General features: G+C 39.7%; 2 protein-coding genes across 2 annotated transcripts; both read left to right on the top strand.

The window, feature by feature from the left end:
* The first annotated feature begins 1,484 nt into the window (after positions 1-1,484).
* On the top strand, positions 1,485-7,927 carry LOC123666388 (facilitated trehalose transporter Tret1-2 homolog). Its single transcript, XM_045600483.1, has 4 exons — positions 1,485-1,529; positions 4,733-4,868; positions 5,679-5,824; positions 6,646-7,927. Exons 1-4 carry the CDS (start codon positions 1,485-1,487, stop codon positions 7,828-7,830), a joined length of 1,512 nt encoding a protein of 503 aa, XP_045456439.1. The 3' UTR covers positions 7,831-7,927.
* Positions 7,928-10,295: 2,368 nt separating this feature from the next.
* LOC123666621 (facilitated trehalose transporter Tret1-like) lies at positions 10,296-22,050 on the top strand. The gene is made up of 4 exons (XM_045600715.1): positions 10,296-10,334; positions 10,637-10,772; positions 20,284-20,429; positions 20,816-22,050. The coding sequence occupies exons 1-4, from the start codon at positions 10,296-10,298 to the stop codon at positions 21,992-21,994; spliced, it is 1,500 nt and encodes a 499-aa protein (XP_045456671.1). The 3' UTR covers positions 21,995-22,050.
* Positions 22,051-25,101: the final 3,051 nt, after the last annotated feature.

Here is a 25,101-nt window from a genome sequence, read left to right as displayed (position 1 = left end):
TTAGAGCTATGCTTTGGAATTTTTTTTCCTTGAAACAGTGTTAATTAGCTGTGGCCTTCTGTAAGGCTTAGGTCTCTCGCCCGGAGAATGCTATAATAATTATAATGCTATAACTTAATGAATTAATCAATAATTTATCAGGAGGATACGGAAAGAATCAAAGCCGCGATTAAAAACTATTTATACGTGTATTTCTAAATTTAGCAACACGGTAACGCCACACTAATGAACTGTTATCCTGAAGAAACTCGCGTTACTTTCATATATTTCTGTTTATGTTCTGGTCTCTTGTAAGTGGTAGTGTAGAAGTAATTCCAAGTATGAGCCATTTAGTGAAAGATGTTTAATTAATTATTTAAAACAATTTCTAAATCTACTCCACGATACCTCTGTCCGTATATTCATGACAGGAGCTCGTGTCATCTTCCTACGATCCTTAATACAGAATATTTTATTTACGAGTATTATAATGTTCACGAAGCACAGCCATTGTGATAAATTGAATTTAACATCTTTAAACAGAATCACTGGACCGTGATGTAGTTTGCGAGATAAATCTAATATATTTATTTATTTATTATTTATTTATACTTTATTGTAAACCACAACTACATTTTAAACAATAAACACATTTAAAAAATCATTTACAGACTGTGAGGTACAATGGGCGGACTTGTGGCTTTTTAGCCATTTCTTCCACACAACCCAAGTATAATATATTAAATTTTCGTGTCACTATTTTAGTTAACATACTACTCCGAAACAGCTAGACCGATTGTTATGAAATGTTATGTGCATATCGGGTAGGTCTGAGAATCGGCCAACATCTTTTTTTCATAACCCTAAGCTATAAGAGGGGGGGGGGATTAAGAGGGATATTAACATATATGGCAAAACAACGTTTGTGGGGTCAGCTAGTCTATTTATAAAATACTAGCTGACCCCGCAAACCATATTTTGTCATATATATTAATAACCCCCTTAATCCCTCCTTCCCTATAACTTAGGGGGATGAAAAATAGATGTTGTTCGATTCTCAGACCTACCCAATATGCACACAAAATTTCATGAGAATCGGTCAGGCCGTTTCGGAGGAGTTTAGCTACAAACACCGCGACACGAGAATTTTATATATTAGATAATTGTAGCACTAAAAGAATTTAATTACCAAATACTGCTTGTAGCCTTCAAAGATAAACAAATATTGGCAGTGATTGATGGTCACGGACCGATATGATATCTATAGACACAATTTTTTTTACGATAATCTCTCAAATTATTTTGTGATTTACGTTGTCACACGACATAATGTCACATGTTATATCACTTAAATATATTTTAACTCAGTATAAAATTTTCTGTATTTTCCTAGGCTGTTTTATACTCCGAAGGGGACTGGGAAGTTTGTGTGTTGTGTATTGAATATTTCTCTCAATGTGTTTATAAATTGTGCTAAATATAGTATTTAATTTATTTAATTTAAAATGGAAAAACTGAAAAGGGATAGGATAACGCCTTTTATGAAACAGGTATGTAAATATTAAACTATATACTTGGTTAAACTTTTTGTTTAAAACAGTTTTGTTTGTTGTTTTTTTACGCTTACGCTTCAGCCTGTAATATCCCACTACAGGGCATAGGCCACTTTCCCCATGTAGGAGGACCAGATCTTAATTTACCACGCTGCTCCAATGCGGGTTGGCGGATATATTCCCTACTATGAGTAACGATCGCTATGATAACAACCCGGACCGATGGCTTAACGTGCTCTCTGAGGCACGGTGGGGAGACCCACAAGGACTTCACAAACACCCAGACCACGGGAAACACCTGTATGGAAAATACAAATGTATGTCATGATGTTGTTTTTTTGTGATTATTACAACAAATTATTTTGCTAATGTATTTTTGTTATGATTATTAGTGGAAACTTATTTGAAAAATTTTGTGTATAAATGTATATTGACTTTGTTTGTTTCCCAAAATAATAAAATAAATAAATAAACGTATAGTATGTTCGTATGTACGTGTGCACGTATGTACGTATGAACGTGTGTACGTGTGTACGTATGTTCTGTCTGTCTGTCTGTCTGTCTGTCTGTCTGTCTGTCTGTCTGTCTGTCTGTCTGTCTGTCTGTCAGTCCGTCCGTCCGTCCGTCCGTCCGTCCGTCCGTCCGTCCGTCCGTCCGTCCGTCCGTCCGTCCGTCCGTCCGTCCGTCCGTCTGTCTGTCTGTCTGTCTGTCTGTCTAAAAAGTGATGTCACATCCAGGACACAGTTCCTACTGAATGTTGGAGGCATGTGCCCTCTGCGACCAATCCAGCTGACATTTGCTCTCGAGGACAGCTGCCAACGGAACTATTAACCAACACGCTATGGTGGGCGGGCCCCGAGTGGCTCTCTCAACCGCCGTCTGAATGGCCAACAGACATATGACTAAATGTCAGAGGCAGGAGGACGTTGTAATTCCTGAGCAACGTAGTACCGTTCTCATCGCTAATCAAACCGAGACCACTTCGAAAACGTCCATAATTGATCACCTGTTCGAGAAGTATAATAAAAATAAATAATATAAATATAAAATTTGTCGGATCGTAGCGTATATCCGTAGATTTTGCGTTAACTCGTGCGTTGATGGTTCTCGACCTGAGAGTCTTGTCGTGACGGACGTTGAATATCATCGTGCTCTCCTGATGATCGTCAAACATTTCCAGAACCGTTTTTTCTTTGACGTTATATCAAATCTGAGGTTGCAAAAACAATTGCCTCGCAACTTCCGTAAGCTAAATCCTTTCCTGGATGATCAAGGTATTCTCAGGGTGGGCGGACGGCTGGCTCGCTCTGGTCTTGAATTCGAACATAAGCACCCGGCATTGCTGCCCAGGAAATGTGTGCTCACCACAGCAGTAATCGAATCCATTCATCGGAAGAATCTTCATCCCGGTCTGAACACCACGCACTACCTGATCTTACAGCAGTTCTGGATTCTGGCAGCTAAGCGTGCCGTGCGTCCACACCTCTCGAAGTTTATACGATGCTTTCCTCTCCGTCCTCAACCATTGCAACCGTTTATGAGCGACCTTCCCGCCTTCCGCGTCAACCAGGCAAAAGCGTTCTCTCAAGTTGGGGTGGATTTTGCGGGTCCCTTCCGGATCAAACTGGATATCCATCGCGGTGCTAAAATCGATAAGCTTACTTATGTTTATTCGTCTGTCTGAGCACCAAAGCTGTACACCTTGAAGTGGTATCCACTTTATCGACTGACGGTTTCATCGCTGCGTTGCGTCGTTTTGTCTCCCGTCGGGGCCGTTGTAACATCATACATTCAGATTGCGGCACAAACTTCGTCGGTGCAGCCTCGCAACTCTTATCATGCATGGAGCAAGCAACGAACTTAGAACGGATTGCATTTAAACGTAACCCCCATCTTCTTCACACTTCAGTGGAGTATGGGAAATTCAAGTGAAAGCCTTATATCGGATTGTTGGTGATCAAACTCTAACCTTCGAGGAGCTTACCACGCTCTTCACTCAAATCGAATCGATTTTAAACTCTAGACCCCTGTGTCCATTAAGCTCTGACCCTAACGACTTGAACGTTCTTACACCTGGTCATTTCTTGACGCTAGAACCTCTTACGGCGGTTCCCGATCCAGATTACTCTAATGTTAACCTTAATCGTCTAAGCCTATGGCAACTGATTCAATCGTTCCAACAGCAATTTTGGAGACGTTGGAAACACGAATATCTACACGCGTTAACTCAGCGGGCAAAATGAACTAAAGACTCAAAACAATTAACCGTAAACTCGATCGTGCTTATTAAGGATGATAATCGACCTCCACTCCAATGGGCATTAGGACGAGTAGTCTCCTTACACCCTGGGCCTGATGGAGTAATTCGAGTAGCTACTTTAAAAACTAGAGATCACATAATTAAGAGACCTTTAGTTAAATTGTGCCCTCTGCCAACCGAATAACAATCTTCTTAACAATCGTAGTTTAGTTTTTTAATTTTAAGATTAGTATCGTAAGTCCAACGTAGATTAATTTATCACCGTTTTTCAATCCAATTTCGGGAAAATCCCATTGGTATTTTGGTGGGCGGAATGTTCCGTTTTTAACGTTCAAATGTTTATAATTTTTAACTTTCCGTGCGCTCTTTTACTTAACCAATGAAATGTCGTAATTTCTTGTCGTAATGAATTACTAAAAATATTTCTATAATAAATAAATATCATCATCATCTCGCGCCATTTATCGATGCAGTAATGTTAGGAGAACATACTGAATAAATAAGTAAATATTTTTAATACTTTTTTAAAAAATAGGTATTTACCAGATACCTTTTAGTACCTTACGCTTACGCTTCAGCCTGTAATATCCTACTACTGGGCATAGGCCTCTTTCCCCATGTAGGAGTAGGATCCGAGCTTAATCCACCACGCTGCACCAATCTGGGTTGTTGGATATATTCCCTACTATGAGTAACGATTGCTATCAGGTGTACATGATAACAACCGGGACTGACGGCTTAATATGCTTTCCTAGGTACGGTAGGGAGACCCACAAGGACTGCACAAACACACAGATACCAGCAAACATGTGTATGGCCAATACAAATATTTGTCATGTGCGGGGATCGAACCCGCAACCGTCAGCGCAACAGCCACAACCAGTGTTGTGACGTGACTATAAATTTTTCATTTTCTAACTCGTACTTTCCCTGTTTCCAGTGTTTCGTTACGGCGGCTGTATGCATCAATATAATTGGTTTCGGCTGTGGCTTGGGTTACCCAGCTGTCTTGCTACCACAACTTCAAATGAAAGATTCACCTGTGACGGTAACGAACGAATCGGCATCATGGATTGGTACTAACAACTGTTTTTTTTTAAGTAATAAACTGAATTAAAACAACCTATAGATGTTCACAGATACGCACTGACCTCAACGCTTTACTGAATTAAAGCACTCTATATACGCTATTTCGTTTGCAACACATTTTAATCGTATAGGAAGAAGGTTAGAGCTTAATCTATCACGCGGTGCTACTGTGGGTTGTTGGACAAATTTCCTTATTTGAGTAACGTTAGTTATCAGCTGTTTATGATAACAAGCGGAATTAACGATTGAAATGTTTTCTCCTCATCATGGCAGCACAATACGTAAGACAATGAAAAAACAACTATAAAAACACAAAATTTTGCGGATCAAATCAAACATAAGACTATTAGCGTTAGTAAAACTCTCTGATTACCATGAGCCATGTCATAAAAGAAAAATGGACAAATACTACATAGAGGACAAAAAAAAACACCTCGCAAAGACACTTAGAAACTACTGGAAGTATACAAAAGGCTCGTAATGAACTACAAACACATGTTACCTACTTGGATAGACAGCTTGGACAAACATGGGAAGACAGCTCTAAGCAGGAACACTATTCTGAACATTATTTTCCGGTTTTTTCAAAAGTTCATGAAGGTTTAAAAGGAGGCCGAAGCCCAGGAGCTCTGGCTACCATACTGACCACAAGAACAGAACTCTACTTGAGAGTATTATTTAGCCATCGTCTTCTGTAAGGTTGGGGTACTTTCCCACTCGGGCTGCTCCAAAGTTTGATCAAGACACTCAATATAATTGTGGTTATTCAAAATAACGATAATTGTATATTGTTTCAGTTGCAGTACTGCCTCTGAGCATACTCATTGGAAATCTTATCACTCCACCTATCATGGACCGTTTAGGACGCAAGACGACGCACTACACGCTAACTGTCATCTTTATGATAAGCTGGATAATAACAAGCATGGCAACTAGTGTTAGAGTACGTATTCGATATATATTTGATTTGATTTCATTGGGTAAATTCGCTTTAGCCACTAATATCTCACTGCTGGGCATAGGCCTCTTTCCCCATGTAGGAGAAGGATCAGAGCTTAATCCACCATGCTGCTCTACTGCCGGTTGGCGGATATATTCCCTACTATGAGTAACGATCGCTATCAGGTGTACATGTAATAACTGGTACCGACAGCTTAACGTGCTCTCCGAGGCAAGGTGGGGAATATCGATAAGCACTAAGAACCAAAAACCAGAAATAAATATTTGTATAAACACAAATTGGGTATATTATTTACTAGCGACCCGCCTTGGCTTCGCACGCGTGCAATGCTCATATACTAAATATAAAATATAACATAAATATTTACAATGTAGGCGCGAAAAAATGCGTTTATTTACGACATCATAGTGTTCTTCTACTATATTATGCATGTATTATAGATATAAACTTTCCTCTAGAATCACTCTATTTACTAAGAAAACCGTTCCGTTGCATAGTTTTAAAAATCTAAGCATACAGACAGCAGGAAGCTACTTTGTTTTATACTATGTAATGATGATATATAATATTTTTAGTCAACTTACAGAAATAAAATAGTAATTAGATTACACAATTATATATGTTTATATATTATAATATATAAAAGAATTTAATACTTAAGTTTCAAAGTAAAATAACTTTTTACTAAATATTCTTACGTTACAAAAATTAACTAACGTGAAATTTTAATAATTAGCGTAAAAGTCATTTATTTTTGTTGAGTAAAAATGAATCTATCATAAAAATGATTTGCACTATTTCAGATTTTTTTAATCGGAAGATTTCTAAAAGGCATCGCGGCCGGTCTGCTGACAACTCTACGATCGATACTCATCGGCGAATATACGAGTCCTCGAAACCGTGGCGCTTTTTTAACTATAGTGTCTCTGACACAAGCATTTGGTGTATTCTTTGTACACCTCGTCGGATCTCTACTGAGTTGGCAAAATACTGCTCTTATATGTCTTTTCTTTCATTTTATAAGTCTCATTATGGTAATTTATACGCCAGAATCTCCAAGTTGGCTACTTTCCCGTGGCAGATACGATGAATGCAGAAAAGTTTTCAAATGGTTGCGAGGAAACGAAGAAGATCACGAATTAGAAGATATGATTGAAGCTAAATTAGCTTTTGATAAAACTGCAATAAGAGACTATAAGAAACAAAATTGGTTCGTTAGTTTGGGCAAAATAATGTGTAAGAAAGAGTTTTATAAGCCAATTACTATTATGATACTTTGTAATAATATAATGCAGTATTCTGGTGCACCCACGACTGCCGCTTATTCGACTGTCATCATCAGTATGTTGATGGGGCCGAAAGCTAACCCATATTTCTGGATGGTATTTTTAGATTCTCTTAGACTTATTTTGAATACAATGGCTATTTATGTTATTCATAGAGTTAAAAGGCGTGTGATGACATCCACAACCGGCGCCCTCTCCGTTGCGAGTCATTTTGCTATTGCGATTTATGTTTACTGCAGAATCAAAGGTTGGAGTTATGACGCAATATGGTTACCAGCTTTATTGATTAATCTCCAATTTCTAGCATTAGCCGTTGGCACCGTGCCGATGGCACAAGTAATAGGAGGTGAGATATTTCCGCTAGAATACAGAAGTATAGGTGGTACCATCAGTATGGCAACATCAGGAGGAGCGCTGTTCTTGGCATTGAAGACTTTTCCCACTTCAATAGACCACGTGGGACTACACGGCACATACGCAATTTACGGTGGAGTTATACTGATAAATTTTATAGTCATGTTAATTCTTCTACCAGAGACGAAAGGCAAAACTCTTCAACAAATAGAAGATGAATTCCGAGGACGACCTCTTAGGCACGATGAGATAGAAGCAAAGCAATCATTGCAGTCGAATCCCGTTGAAATTTATAAAAGACAGTTAGCGGAAAGGAGGATCAGTGGTCATAGCTTTGTTTTAACGTAATTGTATGAACTAATTCACACATTTCAAAATAAGAATATATAATATCCACGCCCATGGTTTTGTAAATGTAGGGCAAAAATAAATATGTAAAACTCGACCAGTTCTTCGACAATTTGTTTTATTTACTGCAACTTTTCATTTACTTTCACTGTCAAAACTACTTCTACAATAGCTTTTTGTTATACAACTAGATCAGCAAACAAGCGCACGGCTCAGTGCCTGATGGTAAGCGATTACCGTAGCTATAATACCAGAAGCATTGCAAGCGCGTTGCTGACCCTACCCCCAATTCCCCCCAGGAGCTCTGCTCACCTTACTCACCAACAGGACCATAACACTGTTTGAAAACAGTATTATATATTACATAAACTGGCACTACCCCGGGCGCGCACCAACTTGTTGCGTGACGCCCTGCTAACACGAGCTATACGCACGCTTAACATAGTGGCCGACAGAATTGACTTATTCAGTTGCACACTGAACGAGTTCACGAGGATCGTAACTGGAGTCGTCTCATACAAATTAAATTGAAATCGGTTTTATTTGTTTTGACATTTATATTATACTTTCCTTTTATAGTTCGACGAATTTAATTTTTTTATGAGTTATGTAATTTTAATTATGTTTTATTGACTATGTTTCAAATTTGTATATTTTGATATTTTATTTTATTGTATTAATTGCATTTTTATCATGTATTTAATTGGATTTTATTTTTACTGACTAGGTTTAAATTTATTTATTGGTTTAAATTTATTTTATTTTTAATGGAAATTATTAAATTGACGAAATTATTATAGTTTTTATTAATATAGATTATGAAATTTGACTATGTATTGTGAATTTTGAATAATAACTTAGTTTTATTTTGTTAAATGAAATAATGGAATTGAATGTGATGTCAATTTTTATATTTGTATCTTCATATGACATGTATTTAATACGACAACGACACTAACGCATTAGGATAATATCCTGTAATGTTAGATGTATGATGGAATAAATAAATAAATAAATAAATAAATAAATAAATAAAATATATATATTATTATAATAGTAAAACAGTATTAACAGTTAGCTGTGATCTTTTTCAAGGTCGAGCTATATAAATTATTAGCTTCAAGTCTGGGTAGGGCGGATGCCCCACCTCGCCCCACCGTGGGTAGGCCCATGATAAAAAGTATAACTGAATTAACAATAGAACATAAAATAAATGTAACAAAAACACACTCGTTATTATTTAAAGGTTTTTCTTAATATCTTTTAAACTTAAGCGTACTAAATAAAAAATAAAAAATTAATAAGGAAAATCTAAAACTATTTGATTATCATATATTATCTAAAGACTATCTCCTACAATGGAGGGAAGTACATTTTTGTAGAAAAAGCTTTCTAGTTATATCATGTGTTAGTGGTAGGTGACGCTAGAAACGATGAAAATTCATTAACTTTCACACAAACATTGATTTTTAATTAAATCATTTTGAGGACGAAAATCGGATTTTCAAAAAATAGTTTAATTTTTTCTTTTTGGTAAGAAAAAATTAAAATTACCTAAAACACGGAACTATTTTTAAAATTCGTAGACAAATATATGTCACGTACTGAAGCAACGTTGCAGGTGAACCTTTAACCCTGTCCCTGATGAAAGAGTTTAACTGTGGTAGGGCACAGCAGGAATTTCCTGCTCAAAATATGGAGCAGCCCGACTGGGGTAGTACCTCGACATTACAGAAGATCACAGCAAAATAATACTGTTTTCAAGCAGTATTGTGTTCCTGTTGGTGAATAAGGTGACCAGAGCTCCTGGGGGGATTGGGGATTGGGTCGGCGACGCGCTTGCGATGCTTCTGGTGTTTCAGGCGTCTATAAGCTACGGTAATCGCTTACCATCAGGTGAGCCGTACGCTTGTTTGTCGACCTAGTGACATAAAAAAAAGAAAGAGTTTTGCATTACAAGCGTGTGTAGTGTAGTGTAAGTGGGGGTAAACAGACACAAACACAAAAATGAAGACGAATTGACGTAGGTTGCACGTTTTCTGCCAGTCATTCAAGGTCTTGTTATTGAATAATAATCTACAATTAACTGCTTATCTAAAGAAACGGGAGACGCGAGAATTATCTCTGTTAATGACGTTAATGGATATTTGTACCCCTGTCTGTAAATTATATATTATGACGAAATATGTTGCGTCCAATCAGAATTCAACATTGACGAATTTATCTTCTACCTATATATTTTTTTTTAATATCGGCAATCAAGTACTCAAACTACAAATATGATTGTTCGTTGGCAATGATAATTCGACAACGAAAGATTATACTCTGGTTTTGATAATCTATTTAGATTAGTAGCTAGTAGTTTTTATACCCAAAATGCTTCAGTTAGTAGAAAAAATGCGGATAACGTGAACATTTCGTTTTACTTTTTTTAAGTTAAGGTGCCCAAGGTAAAGATATAAATAATGGAAAGCAGAAAATTTATAACACCATTTGTGAAACAAGTAAGTTATTAAAACTTGTATTTAAATACTTTTGAAGCACTTTTGATGATTCTTTTAGACCTTATCAATTACAATTATTAGTTATAATGTTTGACGGTTTTGGTCTTTTTCAAAGTTTGTTTATTAATTTGCAAAACTTTTTGTATCTACATTTATTAAACACAACAACACTGTTTAGTAGAGTGATAAATGCGTTAAGTACCTATGCTTTAAATTACTGTGCTACTACTAGGTTCAATTTCCTTTACCAGGAACAAGTTTAGATGGATGATCACAATAACTATTTTATTAAACTTTTTCAGTGTTTCGTTACAGCAGCCGTTGGCGCTAATATAATAAGTTTCGGCTGTGTCTGTGGCTTCCCGGGGATCCTTCTGCCTCAGTTGAAGAGTGATGACTCACCTATACCACTGTCAAAAGAAGCTGAATCATGGATTGGTAAGCTATTAACCATTTACTCGATAATCTCGAAGGAATGGACATTATTATCCTAAGAACAACTTTACCAGCCAAATCCAGATAATTTAAGAATTACTATAGACAGTAAATATTAGAGTAGTAGTAGTAACAAGAATCTAAAAGATCCTCCTAAAACTAATGCATTCACTAACAAACATTAGTTAAGAAAACTTTAACTATCATATGTTTGTTACGTCTAATTTTTATAAAATCAAACAAGTATTCAAAAAATTTTTTGACACAAATCAATCATTTTCCATACCACTATTCGTTTTATTGACAAGGTGGAACAAATTTGAAAAATTATGTGAAAGACATAAGCCCAGTCACCAACATCCAACCATTTCTAATTTAAGTGAAGGAACAAGATACCATAGCAGCTTTTAACCTGCCGTACAGTTCTTTTATGTTCTGAATCTTAAGTACCAACATAATTTAGAATTTTTGAATTGAAACTTCTTTGGCGCATGAGGGGTAAAATTTTTACGGATGAATCGCGTCAAGCATCAAGATTTTGAGCGTCCATCCTCGTCCACTCTCGTCCGATCACTGAAGTTAAGCAACGTCGAGCGCAGTCAGCACTTGGATGGGTGACCGCTTGGGAACACCGCGTGTTTCATTTAGTTTTTGTTTGTGTTCTAATTGCTTACATTTCATATATGGTAAATTTAAATATAAAAAGGAAGCTCTAATTTGAACTGTTTGCGGAAACTACCGTGATATTTTGAATTTTTTTAATTAAAATAAAAAATCTATTTTGTTTTTGGTAGGTAGAGCCACCTAGCGTGTACTATAAAAACTACAAGAGTAAGTAACATTATATCGATAGTATTACATAGCAATCTAACTAGATGACGCTAAAGTTAAATATTTATAAAATATCGTTAAAAGAATTCTGACGATATAATCTATTCTCATTGCAAGTTTTTTTTTTTAATTTAGCTTAACATAAAAAATTATAGATTACATTAAGAAACTCAATTTTTATTAGAATAGATACTTAGAGTAAAGCGTATTAAAGAAATTCGAGATACGAAATGAAAGCTAGTTAACGCTAGATGGCAGTAAATAGTTCGTACATTTTTTTTTTTATTAACCAATTCGTTTTCTTTCATTAATTTTTTTAAATTAGATTGCCAAAGAAGTTTCACTTCTGACATGTGTACTTAGTACACACGCTTTTTTTTTAATTTTATAGAATGTTATAAGGTCAACCGGGGTAAATGCGTCATATTTCTCGATCACTTCAAGTTATCGCCTTATTGTGAGCGAATTGATGGCATTTTGAAACTCTAGTCGAATATTATGCCTATTCCTGTACAAAATTTAACGTGTGATTTCTTCGCCGGAGTTTATAAAAATATGTCATATTGAATGTTTTTTTTTTTTTGGAATTTTAGACGCATTTTCCCGTTTGGGGCAAATGCATCTTTGTTGAGTAAATACTTAGTTGCCTAAGCTTTTCATGAGAAAAACAAGGTAGTTTTTTCGATCAAGGTTATGTGCAAATTAATGACAGTTATAATAGACAAATATAATATTTGACGCATTTAGGGAATATTTAGTAAAAGTGGGGGAAATGCGCTTAGTTTTTATAGACGCATTAGCCCCATACCAAATGCAGATGTTATCAACATTTTCTAACTAAGGTGGTTCGCGCTTACTACCTCTGTAAAAGTACCTAAGCAGGAGCAGTTTGGCAAAAGGGTCGTGAAAAAATGGTGGCGACACTTTTTATGCCAAACCAAAAAGTTATATACTATGGTACATTGACCGTACATGTATAATAACATCTTTACACTACTGGATATCTTTCGTATGAAGAAATAAGGTGTTATGAGTGAAAATAAGTTTAGGTTCATTTAACGACCTTTTTGCCAAACTAAGTATATTATTATTATATATTATGTTTATATAATGGTGAAAGTTTAAAAAAAAATCTGGCAAAATTTATAAAAATTTATTAAAATTATATGAGGCACTCGTCAGTCTACTTCGGTATCAAGGAAATTACGAGATCAAATTGAATCTAACTATAATTGAAAAACTATCTGACATGAGACAGGCAAATTCTTATGGCAGTATTTTTATGTAAGCACTTAGCCACATTAATAACTGTACTAAACTCACTGTACGTACCGTACCTGGGGTTCCAGACCTCGGAGGCATACTCCAAATGACTCCGGACTAGTGAGCAGTATAATATTTTTATAGTTTTGATTTCTTTGAAATCCACAGTAGTTCGCATCACGAATCCTAAAGACTTAGATGCTTTGGTTATGATACTGTTGATGTGAGTATCATACAGAAGCTTAGAATCTAGCATTACTCCAAGGTCTTTAATAGAACTCACTCTCTGAAGTGTTTGACCATCCAAAGTGTAATCGCAGATTAAAATGTTACTCTTCCTGGTGTACGTTATAACACTACATTTGGAAGAATAGAATTTATATATATTTTATTGCTTTTTTTGCCACAGCAACGTGTGTCTGGGTCAGCTATTACTAATATAATAATATTGTTACGAATACACAAAGAAACTAGCGCCATCTAGCGGCAACCGTTGAGACCACGCAAAGACAGAGACCGCATGAAACTCTCTACTCAATACTAGATGGCGTTAGAGGAACAACTGTGGAACTATATAGAAGTATAGTCTCGAAAATCGGGTACATGCGCGAACTTTCCAGAATGGTCTGAGCCTCGTCTCGGCCGATATAAATAGCCGCAGCGAGGCGAGCGAGGAGTTCAGTTCAGTTTGAGCGATCTTCGAGGCGACTTCAAGAGTGAAAACTAGTGATCAAGAGTAGTACCAGCGAAACCTACGACATTGGCTACGACTGAGGACATCGTGAGTGCTTAGTGTTTGAACTTAGTGCTTAGTGTTTGAACCTAGTGCTTTGTGTTGTACCTAGTGCTAGTGAATAAAGTCTTGAAAAGAGTCAGCAGGTCTTTCTCTCCAAATCCTTCGAACCCTAACACGTAACAACTGGTGTCGGAAGTGAGATTTGGAGATGCCATTGACTCCGAGAGAAGACTTTAAGGACTTCAAGGGCGTCAGGACAAGGGCGCAACGAGCTGCGGAGGCCACACCTACTCGGGACCAAGCTCCGCCCACCGTGGACTAAGCCCCGCCCACTGACCCCGCCTATCATGCCCCGCCCACTGACCACGCCCACCAGGCCCCGCCCACTCAGACTCAGGCCCCGCCCACGCAGAGTCAGGCTCCGCCCACTCAGACTCAGGCCCCGCCTACTCAGGCTCAGGCCCCGCCCACTTTGTCTCAAGCCCCGCCCACCGGATCCGCCCACCTTACCACGCCCACCAGTGACACCGTAACTTCTACAGACCCTCAATTGGCTCTTCAATTAGGAAATTTAATTAAATTAATGGAGCTGCAAAGGTCTGAAATTCGTAGTGCTTTGCAAGAATCACAAGAGCAGCAAAGGGCTGAAATTCGTAGTGCTTTGCAAGAATCACAAGAGCAAACAAGTTTCAAATTGCAAGAATTACAAGAGCAAACAAGTTTCAAATTGCAAGAATCACAAGAGCAACAAAAAGAGCTCCAAGAAAAAACGCTTTGGGCTGTAAAAGATGTTAGTGACGCGGTGACTAAGCTTCGAAAAGATGTCGACGTAGTGGAAGAACGAGTTACCGGGTTAGGATTGGATGTTGAGAATGTGAAAACCGGCCTCACTGAACTACAGAAGAAAGTAGTGCGCTTTGGGAGCGGGCGTCGCGATGTCTAGTGGAAGTACTGGAGTGGCGCAAGGACCAAGAGTGAAAGTTCCTCCATACGACGGCACTACTCCGTGGAACGCTTATCGTCAACAATTCCAGACTGTTGCTACTGCCAACGGATGGACGGAAGAGCAATGCCTGACCGCTCTCACTGTTGCGCTCAGAGGGCAAGCTTTGTCGGTTCTGGAAGCACTGCCACATACAGGAAACGGGTTCCAAGACTTTGTAGGCATCCTCCTACACATTACATAATTAATATTATAAATATATATATGCATATATATAATTATATAGTATATACATTTACACCTTTTTTTGTACTTATATTGATATCCTATCGACATATCGATGAATTGGATATCGACAGCCTTCACGCTCCGGACTAGTTTAAAAACCGGTTTGGCCGGCCCGAGTATTGCGTATGCGCCGGCCGCCCGCACCCTCCAGTCACGATCCTTCTCTGACGCGGGACGCTCATGCTTTTGCCTTTGTAAAATCTTTTGCTTTGTATTACTTATATTTTATTGGCTTACTAGCTACGAATAAATTTGCTAACCTTCTCTGTGCTTGGAACTTTCGTCTGTGCACCTTCTGTGTTCATATATTTGTAGCGATGTATTTACCTAACTTATAGTGCAATGTGACATCTATGAACTAAGTTTAATTGTGCTTATTTATCCCGGTGAGTGCATTTAAGAACAATATTAATTACCACACATTTAAGAACTATATTATTAATTATCCTACTACAACTTGATGGAGGCACTTGAATCCCGATACGGGGAGCGACACCTGGAGCATGTGTTCCGTGCCCAACTGCGTGACAGAGTCCAACGCTCAGGAGAAGGACTACAACAATGGGCGTTGGAAATTGAAAAACTCGTCAGGAAGGCACACCCAGGAGCCGACACCAAGATGGTAGACACGAATATTGTTCAAGCATTTGTCGACGGAATCAAAGACCTGGAGGTCAGAGCTGCAGTGAGGCTTCGACATCATACCTCGTTAAAGGAAGCATTGGCGCATGCTTGGAGGTAGAGGCTGTTCGCCATGACATACGGCAGACCCATAAGATCCGCGAGGTCTCTGAGGAAGTTAAGGAGGTCAAGGCTCCTACGAAGAATAGCTCTAGAGTCATGTGCTACAAGTGCGGCGAAAGGGGCCATCTTCAGCTCAACTGCCCGCAGAAGGAGACCCAGATAGCAAGGATGAAAAGGATTGAGGAACTAATAGAGGAGCTGAAGAAACAAGGGGCTTCGTCCCCTGCCCGGGAGCAGGGAAACGAATAAAAGCCAGGACTAAGGGGCGAGTACTGGCTGACGCGGAGGAAGCCCCAATAACTGTTATCTCCCAGGCATGCAGCGGGAATAGTCTTGCGATTCAGGGGAATATTAACAGGACGGATTGCAAAATGACTCTAGACACAGGAGCCTCTAGAACAATAGTGAACCCAAAGCTGGTAAAAGCCGCAAGGGGACACAAGAGGAGAATTAACTGTCGGCTTCTTACGGCCTCCGGTCAGCCAATACCCGTCCTGGGAGAAATGTCAGTTACGATGTATGTAGGGGGGTCCTCATACTCTCATAACGTTATCGTGGCTGAGATTATGGATGATTGCATCTTGGGTTTGGATTTTATGAAGAAACACAACTGCAGAATTAATGTCACTGACGGAGTTTTCAAGTGTGGTAAAGAAGAAATCTTCATTCTTGGTGGTGCTTGCGGGAAAGTTGCATGTGTAAAGAAAATCATTATACCTGGAAGAGCGGAAGCTCGGGTGTTGGTGAAACTACCGACAACTGGAAAGAAAAAGTTAAACAGATGCGTGTTGATCGAAGACACACCTACCAAGACATCGGCGCAAAAACTGATGACGGCGAGAACCCTTGTTAGTGGAAGCAGTAACGCTGTGGTCAAGGTTTTGAACCTTGATGATCGCGAGATCTGCTTGAACAAAGGTGATGCCATTGGAAAGTGCGAAGAAGTTGTCTGGATGAAAAAGTGTAGTTCGATGACAGGCGCAGATTTGGCAAAGAGCAACAACTACGGATTAGTGACTGAGCTACTCGATGACTGCAAGAGTAATCTCTCTTATTCGCAGAGCATGAAAGCCAAGAAGTTTTTACAGCGCTACGCGTATATCTTCTCCAGTCACGAAGGGGACCTTGGAAGAACATCAGTGGTCCAGCACAGGATAGATACAGGAAGTGAGAGACCAATTCGTCAACGAGCAAGACGGATACCAATTGCAAAGGAAAAAGAAGTTGAAGGCCTTTTGGAGGACATGAGAAGGAATAAGATTATTGAACCGTCTGCAAGTCCGTGATGCTCACCTGTTGTATTAGTGAAAAAGAAAGATGGTAGCACGAGATTTTGTGCGGACTATAGGCGTCTCAATGATGTCTCTAAGAAGGACAGTTACCCGTTACCTCGAATCGACGACACTTTGGATACCTTGAGTGGCATGAAATGGTTCTCAACCCTAGATCTAAAATCTGGATATTGGCAGGTGGAAATTCATCCAAAAGACAAGGAGAAGACAGCTTTCTCGACCGGTAAAGGTTTATGGCAATTTAAAGTCATGCCCTTCGGATTGTGCAACGCACCTGCCACATTTGAGCGACTCATGGAGTGTGTACTGGCAGGCTTAGTTGGAGAGGCTTGCTTAGTCTACTTAGATGACGACTTCATTGTCGGCCGTGACTTCGAGGACCATTTGCAAAACTTAGAGCGAGTTTTCGCTAAAATAGAGGGGGCCAAATTAAAGTTGAACCCGAAAAAGTGTCGGTTATTCAGGAATAAGGTCAGTTATCTCGGCCATGTTATCTCCAGTGATGGAATCCAGACAGACCCGGAGAAACTGGAAGCAGTCCAAAAATGGCCTACCCCTAAGGACAAAACCGAAGTGCGGGCATTCCTCGGTCTATGCTCATACTACAGGCGTTTTGTTAAGGGATTCTCAGAGATAGCCAAGCCATTACATCGGCTGACAGAAGATAAACGACAATTTAGTTGGGATGGGACTTGTGAAGATTCTTTTCAGAAACTGAAAAAACATTTATGTGAAACACCAATCCTGGGATATCCACAAACCGAAGGTCGGTTTATAGTCGACACGGATGCAAGCAACACGGCCATTGGAGGGGTGTTATCTCAAAAACAGCGTGAAAGAGAAGTTGTTATTGCATATTTCAGCAAATCTTTATCCAAGCCAGAGAGAAACTACTGTGTGACAAGAAGAGAACTCTTGGCTGTTGTAAAGACGCTACAACATTTCAACAAATACCTCATCGGCAGACAGTTTTTACTGCGAACTGATCACGCAGGCTTGAAGTGGCTACTGCAATTCAAGAACCCGGAAGGTCAAGTAGCTCGATGGATTGAGCAGCTTCAGGAGTACGACTTCAAGGCGGAACACCGTAGCGGAAAATTGCATGGGAATACCGACGCACTCTCACGAAGGCCGTGTTCGGAAGACTGCAAACATTGTCTTAAGCAAGAATCTAATGAAGTAACATTAAAGCTAACAAGAACAAGTCCTTTGGGTATCTGGGAGAATGATGCTATGAGGGAAGCTCAAGAAAGAAATGACGACCTTCGGCACATCATCACATGGAAGAAACGGGGTGACGTAAAACCAATCTGGAATGAGGTTGCATCCACTGGCGCTGTCACTAAGGCGTACTGGGCTCAATGGGATAGTCTGATACTTCAAAACGGAATACTCTACCACAAATGGGAGAAGACTAACGGCAGAGAGTCCCACCTTCAGATAATTGTCCCAAGAACGAGGGTACCAGATGTTCTCCGTGAAATACATGATGGCGTATCAGGAGGTCATCTAGGTGTCAAGAGGACGTTAACAATAGTGCGAGAACGATTCTACTGGTTGCATTGTCGAGATGATGTACAGGATTGGTGCCGCAAATGTACTACTTGCGCTGCTGTAAAAGGACCACAGACCAGGAGCCGTGGGAATCTGCGGTTGTATAACGTCGGTGCACCGAACGGATTGCAGTTGACGTAGCGGGGCCATTTCCTGTAACGGAATCGGGAAACAAGTATTTTATGGTCGTCATGGACTACTTCACCAAATGGCCTGAAGTGTTCGCCATACCAAACCAAGAAGCTACAACAGTCGCTTCTAAGTTAGTCGAAGAAGTGATATGTCGCTTTGGTGTGCCTCTAGAAATCCATTCTGATCAGGGCAGGAACTTTGAATCGCAAGTATTCCAGGAAGTGTGCAGAATTTTGGGCATGCATAAGACGAGGACCACCGCGTACCATCCACAGTCTGATGGAATGGTTGAGAGATTTAACCAGACCCTTGAGAGACATTTGGCGAAATTGGTAGACGACAAACAAAAGGATTGGGACAAGTATATACCACTCTTCCTTCTGTCGTACCGAACCGCCGAGCATGAGAGCATAAAAGCTACCCCGGCGTATGTCAATTACGGAAGAGAATTACGAATACCAGTAGACCTATTGACTGGAGGGTCACCGGAGGGACCAAATACCGTACAAGACTATGTCAGCGATTTAAGGGAAAAAATGCGCTATATACACGCCTTGGTTCGGGAAAATGGGTTACAGTCAAGCGAGAACATGAAAACCAGATACGACCGGAGATCGAACACGAGCGGTTTCAAGGAAGGGTCACTGGTGTGGCTGCATAACCCAACCCGCCGGAAAGGGAAATCTCCAAAGTTGCAGACCAAGTGGGACGGTCCATACAAAGTGGTTACCCGACTGAATGATGTGACTTACAGGATTCAAAAGCAACCTAGAGGGGCATTCAAAGTGGTACACATAGACCGTTTGGCGCCATGGCAGTAACAACGATGCTCGGGACGAGCATCTCTAAGAGGGGAGTAGTGTTACGAATACACAAAGAAACTAGCGCCATCTAGCGGCAACCGTTGAAACCACGCAAAGACAGAAACCGCATGAAACTCTCTACTCAATACTAGATGGCGTTAGAGGAACAACTGTGGAACTATATAGAATATAGTCTCGAAAATCGGGTACATGCGCGAACTTTCCAGAATGGTCTGGGCCTCGTCTCGGCCGATATAAATAGCCGCAGCGAGGCGAGCGAGGAGTTCAGTTCAGTTTGAGCGATCTTCGAGGCGACTTCAAGAGTGAAAACTAGTGATCAAGAGTGGTACCAGTGAAACCTACGACATTGGCTACGACTGAGGACATCGTGAGTGCTTAGTGTTTGAACTTAGTGCTTAGTGTTTGAACCTAGTGCTTTGTGTTGTACCTAGTGCTAGTGAATAAATCTTGAAAAGAGTCAGCAGGTCTTTCTCTCCAAATCCTTCGAACCCTAACACGTAACAATATAATAAGTTTTTTCATTTCTCGCAATAATTTAACTCATTCAATTGTTAAAATATAGTTATATTTTTTATATTTTAACGCACCAATTTATTTAACAAATTTTTAAATCATTATTATAATAAATAACCCGTATACTGTCACTAAGCCGATTCTCATATTCAGTGGATTCTGATATTCACATATTGATATAGTGAAAAGTCATTACCTTTACGCAGAATCTTTGACAAAAAGCAAATAATCACTTAAAATTAGTGAAAGACCATTTATGTTTAGAAATTAGAATCTTAGCATACACGAGGAGTTAGAAAGAAACAAAACTAGCCAATGATGTCTAAATCTCTTTTAACTAATGTTATAATTAATTTTATAATACTTAAACCATTCCATATTTTTGTACTTCTAGCGTCTACTCTAGCTCTAAGTCTCCTTCTTGGAAACTTCGTGACGACGCACATCATGGAGCGTCTCGGACGGAAACCAGCGCACTATATCGTCTCAGTCGTTGCCATCGTTGGCTGGTACATTACTATTTTGGCAACTAGCGTCGAGGTAACGAATTTTCAAATTACGTTAATTTTAATTTACTTCAAAGATTAACTTTTTTAAACCACTGATATTTCTATCAGTAAGATGCTTAAATAACTTATGCCTTCTGAGAGAAAATCCTCTGGACCCTCATAAAAAGTTGGTCGTCAATACTTTTTCACAAAAGAACTGAAAAAGTTATGTATAACCTTCTACCATTTAAAAATAGTGTTCTACGCTCTTCACTCACTAAACTATTGCTCGCTGATTGCTGATAGCAGATAGTTTTGCCATAGTTTTGATACATGTATAATGTATATTACCTGAGCATAACAAAGTTTTTAAAAATTATAAAATTATCTAAGTTTATAATAATAATTAACATTCGTCAATTTTGTTTTAATTTCTAGGCTTTAATCGCTGGCAGATTATTACTAGGCATATCGGGTGGTATACTGATGATTCTACGGTCAATTCTCATCGGCGAGTACACAAGCCCTCGTAATCGCGGCGCTTTCCTCACTACTGTGTCTCTTACTCAAGCGTTTGGTATATTCTTCGTCCATCTAATGGGATCACTGCTGAGCTGGCAAAAGACTGCTTTCATATGTGTATTTTTCCCATTCACAAGTCTCGTAATGATCACCTATACCCCGGAATCTCCAAGCTGGTTGCTTGCAAAGGGCAGATACGATGAATGTAGAACGGTTTTTCGATGGTTACGAGGAATTGAGGAAGATCAGGAGTTAGAGGATATGATAAATGCTAGAAAGTTATTTAATGAAGAAGCTATAAAGGAAAACAAAACCAATGGGCTCGCACATCTGCTAACAATAATTAGAAAAAAAGAGTTTTATAAACCAATAATGGTCATGATTCATATGAATGCGATGTCACAGTTCTCTGGTGGAACCACAATGGCCTCATATTCAACCGTCATACTTGGCCTTTTGATGGGGTCAAACACAAATGCACATTTTTGGATGGTCGTTTTGGATACGCAAAGGATCATTTTCAATGCAGTCGCTGTGTATGTCATTAACAGGGTCAAGAGACGTGTAATGGTGTTTTCTACAGGAGGTCTCAGCGTTGCGTGTCATTTTGCCATCACAATATACGCTTACTGCAGATACCACGGTTGGGAATATGATGCAATGTGGCTACCGGCTTTGCTAATCAATCTACAGTTCTTTGCAGTGGCAGTAGGTACTGTACCGATGCCACAAGTTATCGGCGGAGAGGTGTTTCCTCTAGAATACAGGAGCATAGGAGGTACTATAAGTTTAACGGCAGCGGCAGGAATGATGTTTTTAGTATTGAAATCATTCCCTTCGTTGATAGATAGCACCGGATTGCAGGGCACTTATTTATTATACGCTGTAATTATATTAGTAAATTTGATTATTGTTCTTATTATGCTGCCAGAGACGAAAGGGAAGACGCTTCAACAAATAGAAGACGAGTTCAGGGGACGGCTGATGACGCTTGAGGAGCTAGAATCGAGAATATCCTTGAGCTCAAACCCAGTGGAAAGCTTCAAAAGAAAGCTGTCAGAGAAGAGATGTAGTATTCCTGTTTTAGTACAATAATATTGTTATAATTTTGATTTTTTGATACTATTTAAATTTAATAAGAAGCTATGTGAGATATTTGTTTTCATTTTTGCACTACCACTACTTTCGTTATTTTACACTTATAATTTCTGTCCCACGGTGAATCGAACAACAACGAATTGTATTAGGTTTCAGTTGGATATTTCATTCTTACATTTTCCCTAACATTCTTAAGTATTAGCTGTGTGGTTACGGCAGTCTAGAATTTAGCCACTCCCTCTCTTCCTGTGGTTGTCGTGAGACTAAGGGATAACAAAGTTCCATCACCACCTTGACAACAACTATTGAAGCCGACCGATAGCGGGATAGCCATCCTTCAAATTGGCAAAAAGTGAAGCTATAAATATATTTTTAGTTCAGTTTGGTACGAAACGCTCATTGAGCTGGATTTGTAGTTACTATGACTTTATCATAAGCGTATAGTTTATCTTACGTGGCTCGCCACTTTGTCTACTTGTATTTTCAGCGACATACTTCATTTATTCATTCTAGTTTTTTTAAGTATTATTTTCATTTACTTTGCATAGAGCATATCGACACCTATAAAGAACATTGTATCTCATTTTGTTAAGTTTTCAGGAAAACGCTTTATAAAACCGCATCCGTAATGAAGTAAATTGTTCTACTATTAGTTTACTTCATCATTACAGCCTGTACAGTCCACTGCTGGACATAGGCCTCCACAAGTTTACGTCAAAAATAACGTGAACTCATGTGTTTTGCCCATAGTCACCACGCTGGGCAGGCGGGTTGGTGACCGCAGTACTGGCTTTGTCGCACCAAAGACGCTGATTATTAGTTTACTTCATTAGTTATTATTTTCGTAACCGAAATCACAATGTTTTTTTAGCATAAATCTGAATTATCTTGAATTACAATGAAATTTTTTTATACAAAAATTGTTCCAGATTGAAAGATACCTCGGTATTTTGGTGGTATAGTTATAAAACATTGTTTGTCATTATTTACAATGTTCTACATATCAGGTGTCGATATGTGTTACTATATTTAGTTTTTAAATGTAAATTTAATTAAATGTAAATTGTAAAGATGCGGGCTGAAAAGCAGCTATAAACTGAGTCTACGACCTTCTCCCCGGTATTTTTTCTAAAATCTCTGTAAATTAAACTTAAAGAAATCTTTTATTTTTGGTCCAATTTGGGAGATAGGGTAGTTTTTATCTTAATTGAACCCGGTGGATGGCGCTGCTATCGGAATGTAAGTAATCAAATGGGCTCGAACATTTTTGTATGGAGCCTGGCATATCTAGCCACCGCCATCTTGATTTTTTTTCAAAATTTCCGAGTACGATAAAAGTGGTCTTAGAAGCAGCTAGATATGCCACAAAGGTTCATACCCCTTTGGTAGCTCTTTTCCAGGCAGGACAACGTCTGCCGGGTCTGCTAGTATATGATATAAAATAAAACATACGGTAAATCAAAAAAGACGTGACATAATAACATGATTTTAAGATTGAGAGTAATTGCTCTTCAAAAACTGACAGGCGCTCCAACACTCCACCCGTTTAATGTATGATATAAACATATAATATAATGAATACTTGTATAAATAATATTGTTAAGGACACACAAAGAAACTAGCGCCATCTAGCGGCAACCATTGAAACCACGCAGAGACAGAGACCGCATGAAACTCTCTACTCAATACTAGATGGCGTTAGAGGAGCAACTGTGGAACTATATAGAAGTATAGTCTCGAAAACCGTGTACATGCGCGAACTTTCCAGAATGGTCTGGGCCTCGTCTCGGCCGATATAAATAGCCGTAGCGAGGCGAACGAGTACAGTTCAGTTTGAGCGATCTTCGAGGCGACTTCAAGAGTGAAAACTAGTGATCAAGAGTGGTACCAGCGAAACCTACGACATTGGCTACGACTGAGGACATCGTGAGTGCTTAGTGTTTGAACTTAGTGCTTAGTGTTTGAACCTAGTGCTTTGTGTTGGACCTAGTGCTAGTGAATAAAGTCTTGGAAAGAGTCAGCAGGTCTTTTTCTCCAAATCATTCGAACCCTAACACGTAACAACTGGTGTCGGAAGTGAGATTTGGAGATGCCATTGACTCCGAGAGAAGACTTTAAGGACGTCAAGGGCGTCAGGACAAGGGCGCAACGAGCTGCGGAGGCCACACCTACTGGGGACCAAGCTCCGCCCACCGTGGACCAAGCCCGCCCACTGACCCCGCCTATCATGCCCCGCCCACTGACCACGCCCACCAGGCCCCGCCCACCCGGGCTCAGGCCCCGCCCACCCGGGCTCAGGCCCCGCCCACTCGGGATCAGGCCCCGCCCACTCCGAGTCAGGCCCCGCCCACTCAGGCTCAGGCCCCGCCCACTTTGTATCAGGCCCCGCCCACCGGACCCGCCCACCTTACCGCGCCCACCAGTGACACCGTAACTTCTACAGACTCTCAAGTGGCTCTTCAATTAGGAAGTTTAATTAAATTAATGGAGCTGCAAAGGGCTGAAATTCGTGCTTTGCAAGAATCACAAGAGCAGCAAAGGGTTGAAATTCGTGGTGCTTTGCAAGAATCACAAGAGCAACAAAAGGCTGAAATTCGTGCTTTGCAAGAATCACAAGAGCAACAAAAGGCTGAAATTCGTGGTGCTTTGCAAGAATCACAAGAGCAACAAAAGGCTGAAATTCGTGGTGCTTTGCAAGAATCACAAGAGCAACAAAAGGCAGAAATTCGTGGTGCTTTGCAAGAATTACAAGAGCAACAAAAAGAGCTCCAAGAAAAAACGCTTGGGGCTGTAAAAGATGTTAGTGACGCGGTGACTAAGCTTCGAAAAGATGTCGACGTAGTGGAAGAACGAGTTACCGGGTTAGGATTGGATGTTGAAAATGTGAAAACCGGCCTCACTGAACTACAGAAGAAAGTAGTGCGCCTTGAAACCACGGGAGTCGCGATGTCTAGTGGAAGTACCGGAGTGGCGCAAGGACCAAGAGTGAAAGTGCCTCCATACGACGGCACTACTCCGTGGAACGCTTATCGTCAACAATTCCAGACGGTTGCTACTGCCAACGGATGGACGGAAGAGCAATGCCTGACCGCTCTCACTGTTGC

This window comes from Melitaea cinxia, chromosome 26 (genome assembly GCF_905220565.1).
Source record: "Melitaea cinxia chromosome 26, ilMelCinx1.1, whole genome shotgun sequence".
Taxonomy (NCBI): Eukaryota; Metazoa; Arthropoda; class Insecta; order Lepidoptera; family Nymphalidae; genus Melitaea; species Melitaea cinxia.
The sequence above is the reverse complement of the archived record's forward strand: the minus strand, read 5'-3'. Positions and strand labels throughout refer to the sequence as shown.

Coding starts and splice junctions, on each gene's coding strand:
- LOC123666388 (XM_045600483.1), top strand. CDS start 1,485: ATGGAAAAACTGAAAAGGGATAGGATAACGCCTTTTATGAAACAG. Junction 4,869..5,678: donor CGAATCGGCATCATGGATTG/GTACTAACAACT, acceptor ATATTGTTTCAG/TTGCAGTACTGCCTCTGAGC. Junction 5,825..6,645: donor GCATGGCAACTAGTGTTAGA/GTACGTATTCGA, acceptor GCACTATTTCAG/ATTTTTTTAATCGGAAGATT.
- LOC123666621 (XM_045600715.1), top strand. CDS start 10,296: ATGGAAAGCAGAAAATTTATAACACCATTTGTGAAACAA. Junction 10,335..10,636: donor TAACACCATTTGTGAAACAA/GTAAGTTATTAA, acceptor AAACTTTTTCAG/TGTTTCGTTACAGCAGCCGT. Junction 20,430..20,815: donor TTTTGGCAACTAGCGTCGAG/GTAACGAATTTT, acceptor TTTAATTTCTAG/GCTTTAATCGCTGGCAGATT.